This window comes from Prionailurus bengalensis, chromosome B3, assembly GCF_016509475.1.
Source record: "Prionailurus bengalensis isolate Pbe53 chromosome B3, Fcat_Pben_1.1_paternal_pri, whole genome shotgun sequence".
In the NCBI taxonomy this organism is placed as follows: Eukaryota; Metazoa; Chordata; class Mammalia; order Carnivora; family Felidae; genus Prionailurus; species Prionailurus bengalensis.
In genome coordinates, this window is record NC_057355.1 from 99,420,132 (window position 1) to 99,432,999 (window position 12,868).

The window sequence follows — 12,868 nt, forward strand, 5'->3', positions numbered from 1 at the left end:
TTTCCTGTGATTATCAGAGGGCAGGACAGATAGCAGTTAAATACATGAGCTCTGAAGTCAGACAGCTTGGATTCAAACCCTGGCCCTGCCACTTACAGCTGGTACAACTTTATAATCTTTCTGTGCCCCAGTTTTCTCATAGGAAGATGTGTGAATTCTGAAGATTAAGTGAGAAAGTGCTTGGACATGGCTTAGAACAGTTCCTGTCATGTAGTAAGTGTTCAGTAAATTTTAAACAAAAGTATAAAATAGAAGGTTTTCAAATTTAATTATTATTGTCAGACTAATATGAAAAACTTAAAATATTGGAATATTTGCTAATCATTCATCTGTTAATTGACTCTTTTCTTCATTAAACCTTTTCAAATACCTACTAAGTGCATTAATGGAAGAAACAAGGGCATATTAAGAAACTTTGAGACTTTGAGTTAGTAGGGTCCAGTGGAAGATTCTAACATACGCAATTATAATACATTGGGAGATGCTCAGTGTTGGAACACAGAGATGGGAGCTGTGGAGGGGTGTGGAAAGAAGACAGAAGAGAGTTTGGGAACACGTTGGGAAAGGGAATGAGACTGATGGCTGGTTCAGACATTCAGGTGCAAGTGAGAGGTGAGACCATGGAGTAGATGAGTCTCTAGAGACAGGCATGTTGAGGAAGAGAGAAGAGTAGGTGATGCTTATTTATTCATGATTAGAAACTCAAGACAAGTTTTCTTGCTTTTTCAGCTTAAAATGAGTCAGTCAAAATGAAGAAAAAAACCTCTACAGTTGAGGAAAAAAAAGTGTAATTAAACCCAGCTGGGGTGGGAGTGGCGCAGGTGCAGGGGTGACTCTGGTGGAATGAGAGCAGCACTGAGCTTCCGGCTGGCTGGTGGGTTGGGGCTGGTGGGAAGGTCAGGGCCAGCTCAGCTGGTCTGAAGGTTGAGTTTTAAAAAATGCTGGAGGGCAGGGCTGCTGAACTGGGAGACGGCTCTGTGGGGAAACTGGAAGACCATGCGGGTTGAGAAGGAAGAGGTAACTTAGGCAGATGGGAGTATGGCTGGATCCGTGGCCAAAATGCTGCACCATAAGCCGTCAATGTTAACAAGATGACAATGCCAGGGCTGAACAAAAGTGAAGTGAAATTGTGATGATTTCCCTGATGATGTGTCAAGTGCATTCTGTGTATTCTGCTTGGGTTTTTCTGAATAATCTCACTCTGAGTTTCAGACAAGGGTCCAGTTTGGGGTTGGGATAAAACTGCTGTGAGAACACTGCAGGAAGTGTTTTTGGTTTTGAGATGTCTTTTGGGATTAATTAGACACACTGCTGACAAAGCCTAGATGGTCTCTAATAATATAGGTACACTGCTGGGGGCCATTTTATAGCTAACTCTTCTTCCAAGGTTACAAATCGACTCCAAATGTCATTTTGAAAATATTAGCAAAGCCTAGAATATAACAGTCAAGCACTGCTCTTTTAACTTTCATAAATTGTTGTGATATGCTGTCACAGAAGCAACTTTAGAGTTTAAATTTTTAATTATTGTTTTTTGATTCATCATAAGTACTTTAAAACAATCTATTTATGTCTACCACAATTTAATGACAAACTCAGTCAAATAAGTCACTTGGCATCATGTACACAGTGCCTAAAAATAGTCAAAGTGGATCAAAGCTATTATTCCTAGTTATATTACATTAGTATTACTGATACCTAAAATAATTTTTCAGTTATTTACAATACAAAGGAAAGCAACATATACTGAACATATGTATATAAATACTATAAAATTTACATTAATTGCTTTTACCTCTATCTTTAACTTTAATATTTAAAGAATAACATAGGGGTGCCTGGGTGGCTCAGTTGGTTAAGCAGTCGACATCGGCTCAGGTCATGATCTTACAGTCCGTTGAGTTCAAGCCATGCATCAGGCTCTATGCTGACAGTTCAGAGCCTGGAGCCTGCTTCAGATTCTGTGTCTCCCTCTCTCTCTGCCCTCCCCTGCTCAATTCTCTCTCTCTCTCTCTCTCTCTCTCTCAAAAATAAACATTAAAAATAATTTTAAAAATAAAAAAAATAACATAAACTTAACTTTTTAAATGTTCATTTATTTATTTTGAGGGAGAGAGAGAGAGAGACAGAGAGAATCTCAAGCAGGCTCTGCACTGTCAGCACAGAGCCAGATGGGGGGCTTGAACTTATGAACTGTGAGATCATGACATGAGCCAAAATCAAGAGTTGGCTGCTTAATCCACTGAGCCACCCAGGCACCCCAAATTTAATTTTTAATACATGTTATAAGAATTAATACAAGGGGCGCCTGGGTAGCTCAGTTGGTTAAACGTCTGTATCTTGATTTTGGCTCAGGTCATGATCTCATGGCTATGAGATCAAGTGCTGTGTCAGGCTCTGCACTGGGCATGGAGCCTGCTTAAGATTTTTTCTCCCTCTTCCTCTGCCCCTCCCCTGATTGTGTGCTTGCTCTCTCTCTCTCTCTCAAAAAAAAAAAAATCAACATATGGTTTAAGGATAGTCTTATTTGGAACAGTTATCCATAGACTAGAGTTTTAGAGTAGTCTACTCTGCATACACAAGAAACTTACTTTGCTACTGGCTTATCATTGTCTAGAACAGTGTTTCCCAAACTTGTTTGGCACTAAAAAAGAGGTTCTACAACTTAAGTGTCCATCAACAGATGAATGGGATAAAGAAAATGTGGTATATGTACACAGAGGACTATTATTCAGCCAAAAAAAAAAAAGGAAAGTCTGCCTTTTGCAACAACATGGATGGACCTTAGAGGTTATAAGCCAGAGAAAGACAAATACTCTATGTTCTCACTTATATGTGGAATCTAAAAAAGCTGAACCCAAAGAAATAGAGAATAGAATAGTGGTTGTCAAGAGCTGGGGGTTGGGTAAATGGACAGATGTTAGTCAAAGGGTACAAATTTCCAGCTATAACATGAACACGTTCTAGGGATCTAATATAACATGATGACTATAATTTATAATACAGTATTATATACTTGAAAGCTGAGAGTGTAAATCTTTTTTTTTTAATGTTTATTTAGAGAGAGTGAGAGAGAGACAGAGAAAGAGAAGGGGACAGAGAGAGAATCCCAAGCAAGATCCATGCTGTCAGCACAGAACCCAATGTGGGGCTTGAACCCATGAACCGTGAGATCATGACCTGAGCGAAACTAGGGGGTGGATGCCTAACTGACTGAGCCGAGGCACCCCCAGAGTGTAATTCTTAAAAGTTATCGCCACACACATACAAAAGGCACTTGTGTGAGTGGATGGATGTGCTAACAAACCCTGCTGTGGCAATCATTTCACAATATATACATGTATCAAATCATCATTTGTACACCTTTAACTTCCATAGGCTATATGTCAATTGTATCACAATAAGTCTGGAAATAAAATGAAAAAAAAAAAGTTTCCAAAGACAAATAAGTTTAGAAATTTCTAGATTAAATCAAGGAGGGTTTTTTTTTGCTGCCAAATGGGTCAGCACATTGTTATAATAATGTACAATGTGGACCATCTGGAGCACATATAGAGTGGAGTGTCTCAAAATTATTTAATCACAGAAACTTTGAGGGAACACAGTTTGAGAAACTCTGACCTAGAGAACGGGTCAAAGCAACATGTATGTTTTCAGAAGTTTCTTGACTTTGGAAAAAAAATAAAATTGATTATTGATTTCAAAATCTCCCTGTCCAGCCTGTTGCCCTTGACAGTATCATCACCACATACACCCAGTAATTTAAAGTTGGTAAAAAGGAAATTTCCTTACGCTTCTTTGTAAGCAACCCCTCAATAAGAATAGAGGAAAACAGCCAATAGGCTAGTACAGACTACACAGCAGCGAATGGGTAGACAGTGGTAGATTAAACATCACATGATTCCTGCTTCATTAAATCAAAAGTGCTTTCCGTTTGTATTTTTGGCATCAGAATACAATATTCTAGAGACAATATCTAGAATGAGTAAGAATTAGTATCTTCAAACACAAATGTTCACATGTGTTAATTTGTTTTTATAAGTTAGGACTTCTCAGTTGAAAGTGGCTGAAAACTAACACAAACTAGCTAACACAAAAAAGGAGAGAGGTCTCTTGGCTCAGTAACTCAAAAGGCAAGAGGGGTTAGCTGGCCTCAGTCATGACAGGTTCCAGAAGCTCAAATACTGTTCTCCGAATTCACTCTCCATTTCTCAGCTCTGTATTTCTGTGGGTTGCCTTATTTTCTTCTACTTATGGGGTAGGTGGAAGAGGCATGGATATAGACAGCTTCTGGCTTTTATTATTCTAGCTGAATAATATTAACAAGCCCAGAGAAGAGCAAGGCTCTCTGTCCCTGACTCAGTAGATACAAACCTCAGAAAGGACGCTGATTGGACTGGCTTGGGACACGTGCGAATCTTTTAAATGAATCACTTGGGCCAAAGGAATAGGGTGTCATGACTGGCCAGGCCTATGTCACATGCCCTCCCACCTGGCCAGGTAAGGCAGGGCGTTGGATTGGCAACCCCACCAGAATCGCAGGCACTGGGCAGCAGTAGGAACTGGTGGTGAGGGAAGCATTTAACTAGAGCAAGAAGAATACTGCTGTTATGAGGCCAAAAGACAAAAAACACAAAACACTGAACTCCATGGTTACTAAAGCTCTTTTTTCCTTCTATGAAGTAGCTGCAATTATTGACATGAAACTATATGAATTTATTTTTCTCCCACTCCCAACCCAACTACATACTTTAAAAGAAGTACCCAACGTTAGTACAAAATCATGCTTTGGCACCTTCTGTCCTCCTTCCTCCGCTCATACATAAGTCAAGTCAGAAACTGCTTTGCTCTGATGTGGCCACATTCACCATAACATATAATAGTAATAACAACACACATCACTTTGGTGGTGGAACGCTGCTGGGGAGAGGAAGCAGCGAGCTACAGCTGTGGTGTTCGCTATATTTCTCTGTCTTCTTTTTCATCACCATCAACTCTTGCTTCACCTTCAAAGCAGCTCAAGAGATTAGTGCTGCAGCTAGAATTCGGAAGGTCCAAGGAGAGCAAAGGGGCTTTCTTCTGCACCCAGAAGGGTTTCCTCTCAGACTGTACAAGAGGTACTAGTCAGGCCTCCCTGCCCTCGCTGCTTTCAAAGGCCTTCTGCCTGGAGCTTTCCTCTGTCCATCTGGGCTGGGACTGGGGGTGGGGGAGGGGGGGTGGGGAGTGGGGAGTGGAGGCACTCACCTCTGGTGTAGAATTTAAGGGAGTGCCAAAAACCTCAGTCATCAACATTAATACTATTTTAATGCAGTATTTGTTAAAAATAAAATTAATGCAAAGAATCTATGAAGAACAAAAGGTCAAAATATTAAACAAAGAGAGGACCAATACTACTGACATTTCCTTTTGACACAGGCTCCAATATGGCTCAACATGGCACTGTTACTGACCTTGCCTTTATTTTTTTAAAATGTTTTAAAATGTTTATTTGTCTTTGAGAGAGAGAGACAGAGTGTGAGTGGGGGAGGGGCAGAGAGCGAGGGAGACACAGGATCTGAAGCAGGCTCCAGGCTCTGAGCTGTCAGCACAGAGCCTGATGCTGGCCTCAAACCCACAAACCGTGAGATCATAACCATGAGATCATAACCTGAGCCGAAGTTGGATGCTCAACCAAGTGAGCCACCCAGGTGCTCCCCTAACTTTGTCTTTAATTAAAATGTTGATATGTTGTCCACCATGGATTTTTTGCATTAATTTTTATTGTTTAAGATATTTTATTATAATATTTTGTATCTTGATTACTGAGTGTTTGAAATTTTTTAAATGTTTATTTATTTTTGAGATGGAGAGAGAGATAGCATGAGCAGGGGAGGGGCAGAGAGAGAGGGAGACACAGAATCCGGAGCAGGCTCCAGGCTCTGAGCTGTCAGCACAGAGCCCGATGAGGGGCTCGAACTCACGGACCGCGAGATCATGACCTGAGCCGAAGTTGGACGCTTAACCGACTGAGCCACCCAGGCACCCCCGAATTACTGAGGTTTGGTGCCCCCTTAAATTTTGCACGTAAGGTGAGTGCCTCACTCTAGTCTTCTGCATCCACCTCACCAAAGGGGTGGGGTCATGACCTGGAGCACCATCAGGAAATACCTCACTCAAGTTGAGCTAATCAGATTCTTTCTCTAAACTTGAAAATGGAAAGAGACAGAGACTCTATCCAGATGACAGTGAACACTTGCACTGAAATGTCATTCTGAGTTGGGGCTGGAGGACTCTTGTCAGGCCTTGTTCAGGCCAAAGAGGACCACTGTAAGAGACACAATGAGGGAGTTGAGCATGTGGCAGATTTTTATTATATGTCCAAAATATCCTCTGCCCCCCTCTATAGGGTCCTTTTCTGATGCCTCTCTCTGTTGGAAGAGTGTATTGCCCACAGCAGGGACATCAGGCATGGCCACATGACTTGTTTTAGCCAATGGAATATAAGCAGAGGCGAAACGCCACATCTGAGTAGAAACTTCAGGTGCTATTGAGTAGTTCTGCTTTGCTGTCTTCCCTCTATGGTAAGGTTGGCATGTTCCAAACATGCTGTTTCAGCTGAAGTTCAAGAATAAGAAGATGTGGAGAAGGGCCACAGCTGATTCTCAGTGGGCACTGAGGTAAGAAATTATATACTGCTGTTATAATTCACGGAAATTAGGAAATGGTTACTGTAGCATAACTTAGTCTAACCTGACTGATACAGAGAATAAACTTAGTTTCTAGTTTTTCAGTTTGTCCTCCTTGAAACTTGATTTTGTTTCATACCCATGAAATCCTCTGAGATCACTTAAGTGGGTGTTCTGTTCCTTATAACCAAGAGTCCCTGATAAAATTGATAACAATGATATTATTTAGAACGATTTTGTTCTTTTTACCATGTAATGGGTTCTTTCCTCCCCTGTGCCAAGGTTGAGTTGTATGCATGCACACACTTTTAGAAATGCTTAGATGAGAGAATTTACTGCACTGAAAGTAAGGATAATTTTTGACTGTATATTATTATTAGTCAATAACAGATAGCTATGATAGTTTTCTCTTACTTTATGCAAACTGCGACTTAACCTGCAATTTCAATTAATAGCATTGTTTCATGGTATATACAGGAAGAACAATTTCTGCTACTTCAGAGTGATAACACTATCTTCACTGGAGAATCTGAAACAACGGAGTCCTATCAATTATCATTTTAGCTTTGTTATTGAAAAATAAAATCCCTTTGTTTACTATATACATAAATCTTTGTGTAGTGTTTTAACTCCTTGAGCTTAATTCAACTGAGTATTCTCTGAACCCCCCCCCCCCCACCACCACCCATGAGGGTATGGCTCAGTCTTTCAGGCCACCCTCAAGAGAAGCCTTTTACTGCATCCTGTGCTCTGAAAGGAGCGAGCAAAGTCTCCAAAATTAGGGCATGAGATTTTTATGCAATAATTGTTGACTAGTGAGACAGTAACTTCTGTTTTACACAAAACTTTCTCTCGTGCCAAACTGAAATGAATAAACATTTAAATTAGTTTTTCAAAATATTTCCACAAGTATAGTTTTGTGGGTAGGAAGCATAGAAGTTGTAAGACTTGCTTCAAGCTCTTGGCAAGTAAGTGGCAGCATCAGGTCTGGAATGGGATCTCTTGTCATCTAGCTATTTCTATTATGCCTTGGTACAAAGAACAACTGACTTCTCTGATACATTCTCCTCAATATCTGTAACACTGTGCACAGAATGTTCTGATTGTCCTAGAAGTAAAGTCTAAAAATATAAAAAACATGAATATCTGCTACCTATTATATTTACCATAGGAACATCTAGATTATACTGTGTTTACTGCTTATAGTTAACTGAATATCATTTTAGCTATATTAAATGACATGCTTTGCTACACACATATTTGATGAGATGCCAACATACTACAAAGCAGATATTTGTTTTCCAGAATAGTTTGAAAATTAAAGCACTGACATTTTATTTTAAAATGCAGCCTAAATTGCAAATTTTCATTAAAAAAAAGAAGGTAAGAGAAAAATAACATTTGAAACAAGATTCAGAGTAGATAGTATAGAAAGGAAAAGAAAATCCTTGCTCAACTGCACAAATACAAAAGAACAGTTACAAATATATTACTGATTCAGTGATTGATAAAATATACCAAGAATTCAAGGAGGATGTTAGATTTAGAAATGTGAATTGCTAAAAATACAAAGTAGTAACAGTGGTTCCAATTGCCTATTTGAAAGTATCTACAAAATTATTTTTTTGTGTAGCAATTCTTCATACCAGCCTAACTTGGGTAAAATAACCTAGCAAATGCTGGTACTAAATATAAATTGTTACCAGACATTTTTCTTATAAGGCAGTATTATTTTTCATGGATTTTGAAGGCCATACACATGTGAGAAGTATTTTAATTTGGTCAATTGACAACTAATGAGATTCAACCAGTTGTTGTTAAAGCCTCTAAAAATAAACTTCAGCCATTTTGTCTTAATGTGTAAGATGATGATTTAGTCCTTGAGGGAAATACTTATTCATAGACTTTTAATCACTAGAAATGACTAATTAATACAGTAGAACATTAATGAAAACTTTCGGGTCTAGTAATAACCTGTGTTGATAACTACTTGCCTAACTTTGGGAAGACTACTTAATGCAATTCTTTGCTTTCCATTGTTTTGAAGGGCATAGAAATTCTGGCCTATGAGCTTTTGTGGAAACAGAGCATAAAGAGACTATATGGGAAAATTTGGTATTAACACATTAATTACTTTATTAAGAAGATAAGACAGGCGAGTAATGCTTGTTGTTCATCTAAGATGATAAGCAAATGTTAAAATCTGTCATCTTTGTGCCTTATTTATTTATTTATTTTTGGCAGTTTAATGATCCTGATATTGACTGAACAAAAATTATACATATTCACTATTTTGGAAAAAATGTGCAATAGATCAGAGAAGAAATGTTCTCCCCGCCCACCCCCCACCCCCCCCCGCAATGAACTAACCTTCCTTTTCTAGCCTACTTACGTCTCAAGGTCTTTGACATTATTGGTTTTTTAACAGACATCCAAATTTCAACTCAGTCCACACCAGTGTCTACTCACAAATTCCATTTCTCATAAAACGAGTGATTTAACATTTCAAATCTACACAGGGTTTGACAAAGATGAAAGGTTGCTTTTGGTCTTAATGGATAAAGTATATAGGCTCTCTGTCACAGAAAAATAATGCTGTGGTTTGACCATCCTAATTAGCCTGTGACTCTAAGTTCTTTTTTCAGACAGGGAGATTAATTTCTTAGTTCCAAGGGTAGTTTTGAAGGGTAATTTAAAAGAGGCTGTAGTTAGCAGCTTAAGAGTGAAATCATAACATGAAGAAAAGATTGGCGGCGAACTAAAGTTTTGAAAACTTTCAAAATTAAGTATCGTTAACAATTTTACATTGAAGTGTCTTCAAAATAGTGGCATGTGCCTAGTAGGGCTCAGATTTGTGCTGATGTAGATTTTCATCAGTACAGATAAGATGTAACAGGTTACATGTGAGAACACAAATGACTGTAAACACAGGTCACATTCAATTAATACTGAATTGAGAAAACCTCCCTGATGGCTGAAAACAGTGATACCTTATTTCTTTTCTTGTTGTAAATAAAATATCAATGTTCCAGCCTTAACCCCATCGTTTCTCTCAAAGGCTAGTCTTTCTGGTCTCCAAGCAATGCTGGGAAATCCTTAGTGGGGCACAGAGGAGGCCTGAGCACCAACTTTACTGCCCTGCCTGATCCTTGGGCTTGCAACTCAATGATGTGAAGAAAATCTCCTTACAACATCCTGAACTCCTGTCTTACCCTTTGCATCTCCAACAAAGTGAATTATTTAAAATTAGAATGGGGCACCTGGGTGGCTCAGTGAGTTAAGCTACCAACGCTTGATTTCAGGGCAGATCATGATCTCAAGGTTCCTGGAATTGAGCCCCAAGTCCAACTCTGTACTGACAGCAGGGAGCCTCCTTGAGATTCTCTCTCTCCCTCTCTCTCTGCGCCTTCCCTGCTCACAGTCTTGCTCTCTCTCAAAATAAATAAACATTTTTTTAATCTTAAAAAAATTAAAAGTGCAATTTATACACATCTCCTCAAGAGTGGTTCCCTTCCTTCTAAGCAGGGTGGGCATAACATTATCAAGATCTTTCTCCTCATGAAGCTTATTTTCTAGTGTGTGAGGAGGGGAGCAATAAATAAATACAAAAATAAGAGGATAATTAAAATATACAGCATGCCAGTTAGTGGTGGCTGAGAGGAGTGGCGGCAACTGTGGCCAGAAGGGTCTGGCAAAGGTGACACGTGAGCGACAATCTTAAGGAGGGAAGAGAGTGAGCCATTCCAATACAGGGTTTTGGGTAAGGCTGTCCCAGGTTGAAGAAACATCAAATGCAAAGGCCCAGGGGCCGGAAATGTGTCTGGTGTTGGTTAGGGGACAGTGTAACTGGAGCAGAGGGGAAGAGTGGGAGGAAATAAGGTCGATGAGACCAAATGTGAACAGGTCAAGCAGGTCGTGGTGGGCCATTCCAGGGACTGTCTAAGAAATGGACGTTTGGAGGATTCTGAGCAGAGGAGTGGCATGACCTAAATGTTGTTAAAGGCACTCTTCTTGAAGCTAGTTTTGATGGAGGCGCCATCAAAAGAGATCAGAAAGATAAATCCGATGGTAACAGGTGCCTCAAAGCTTGCTAGGACAACTACTGAAAGGGGAAAAGGGTTGAATCCTAGACCAACGGGTACGTGGTGGTTGGGAGCACGGGGTACCCTGGGAGACGCACCTGCGCAGCTTTCAGGCCTAGACCACGCAGAAACCTCTGGTCCTGCTACTTCAGCCCCAGGCCCCTAGCCTGGGGAGGGTCAGGGCCCGAAGCCCTCAAGCCTGATTGACGTAGCCACCACAGGATTTTTCTTTCCCCTCGCTACACTCCCCACTCCTGGGGGCAAAGCACCAGGTCCCGCATCCGCTCCAGCGCAGACTCCCAAGTTTGGGGCAGCGCAGACTCATCAGTATTCCGCCCGCGGAGTTCTCCCCGCCCCCGCCGCGAATCACCGCGCCCGCCTATCCCGCAGCTCCAGCCTTTCTGCGTTCCGCGCCGCCTCACCGCCCCCACCCGGTCCCTGTGGACCGCAGCCTCATCTGCCCTGAAGCGTTCCTGGCAGCCCCGGGCACTGGCGGGGTTACGCCGCGCTTTCCAGCAAGCTGGCGGCGGCCACAAGCTGCGCCTCCGCAGCGGAGAGGGGGCGCCCTGTGCTAGGCGGCGCCCCCGGGGAGACCCGCTCTAAGGCATCCCCGCAACAACTCTAGGGATATTCGACTCCCCAGCTCGCGTTTTAAGGTCCCCCTGCACTTCTGCAGTGCACCAGACGGGGGAAGCAAATATAGGAGGACCTGCATTGCGCCCCCGCTGGGATGCACTTGCGCAAAGAGGAGACCGTCTGCTGCAAAACCGGAGGATCCGAGGCGCAGGGAGTTAGGGGTGGGTTTTTTTTTTTCTTTTTTTTTTAAGGACTCACCTTGTGCAGTTTCCACATGGCCCCCAGAGCTTTGACTTCGTGGCTGGAGTGTTTGCCCTCCTCCAAGCACTGGTAGCACACAGGCATCTTGCACTGCACGCAATACATGCTGTGGTTCTCCAGCTCGTGATCTGTGCAGGTGGATACCTTGCGCGGGCTCAGCCGCCGGCTCACGCGGCCCTGGGCCGGGGGCACCAGGCGGTGCTTGGCTAGGGGCCCTCGGGGCGGGTGGCAGCGCAGGCGGCACGGATCGCAGTAGAAGACATCGCACTGTTCGCACATGACGGTGGCCTCCTTAGGCGCCTTCTCGCAGAGCTGGCACTTGAGGGCTGCGGCTTTGCTCTGTTGGTAGCGGTCAATTACCCCTTCCAGGACGCGGTTCTTGGGGAAGCCGCGGAGCCCCCGGTCATCCAGTATGAGGCTGCGGTGGCACTGGGGACAGGTGATACAGGAGTTGCGGGGCACCGGGGCCAAGGCCGGTGACAGATGGGTGGCCGGTGGCGGCATAGCCGGCGGGAACACGCGGACGCCGTTGGGGGACTTCTGGCACGGCGTAGTGGGGGCACTGGCGAAGCCCCCGTAGGAACCATAGCCGCTGTCTGCTTCGCTGTACAGGCTCATCTTGTCCAGGTCCAGATAGTCATAGTCGGAGACCCCAGAGCCCGAGGCCCGACGGCTCTGGGGGGACTCAGACTCCGGGGTCTGTACCAGGATGTTGCGGGCGCACGCTTGACATAAATTGTGAGAGCAGGGCAGGATGATGGGCTCCCGATAGAAGGAGCCGCACACAGGGCATTTTAACTCTTCTTCCATCTCTTCCATGAGGACCGGGCTGGGAGCGAGGCAGCAGCGGCTGCAACGGTTGCCTGAGCTGGTGAAGCGGCCGACGGCCTCTCGTCTCCAGCACCTTGGCCAGCGGCGGCGGTGGTGGTGGCGCCTTCCCGCGTCGCCTGGGCACCGACTCCCGGGGAGGCGCTTTCTCTCCAAGCCACTCTGTCTGTGAGCCAAAGAACCGCGACGCCGCGCGCCAGCCCCGGAACGCCCCCTCCTAGTCCCGCCCTGCCCTGTAAACAGCGGCCCATTGGACGGCGGCGAGAGAGCGAAGCTCTCATTGGCCACGCGCCCCGTCCTTCTCCTCTCTTCTGCAGGCCAGGGGGGGTTTTGTAGCGGACTCTGGATGAGCGAGTCTTCGCTCCCGGCTGCAGGATCTCGGGAGGGGGCCGGCGTGCGGAGGCGAGGGCCCGGGAAGGAGGAATTAGGCGGGATGACTCATCCTTCGCCCCGCTT

The 12,868-nt window shown here is 43.6% G+C and overlaps 1 protein-coding gene across 9 annotated transcripts in view; it reads right to left on the bottom strand.

Annotated features, from left to right (window-relative positions):
- Positions 1-12,588, bottom strand: part of TRIM9 (tripartite motif containing 9) — a 112,520-nt gene extending 99,932 nt beyond the window's left edge. For 6 of the 9 annotated variants that reach the window (XM_043556137.1, XM_043556135.1, XM_043556133.1 and 3 more), the window contains exon 1: positions 11,582-12,587. In XM_043556137.1, coding sequence (XP_043412072.1) covers positions 11,582-12,403 — 822 coding nt within the window. In that variant the 5' untranslated portion in view covers positions 12,404-12,587. Of the gene's footprint in view, positions 1-11,581 lie in introns of all 9 variants that reach the window. The other 3 variants (XM_043556136.1, XM_043556130.1, XM_043556134.1) reach the window with 1 other exon arrangement.
- Positions 12,589-12,868: the final 280 nt, after the last annotated feature.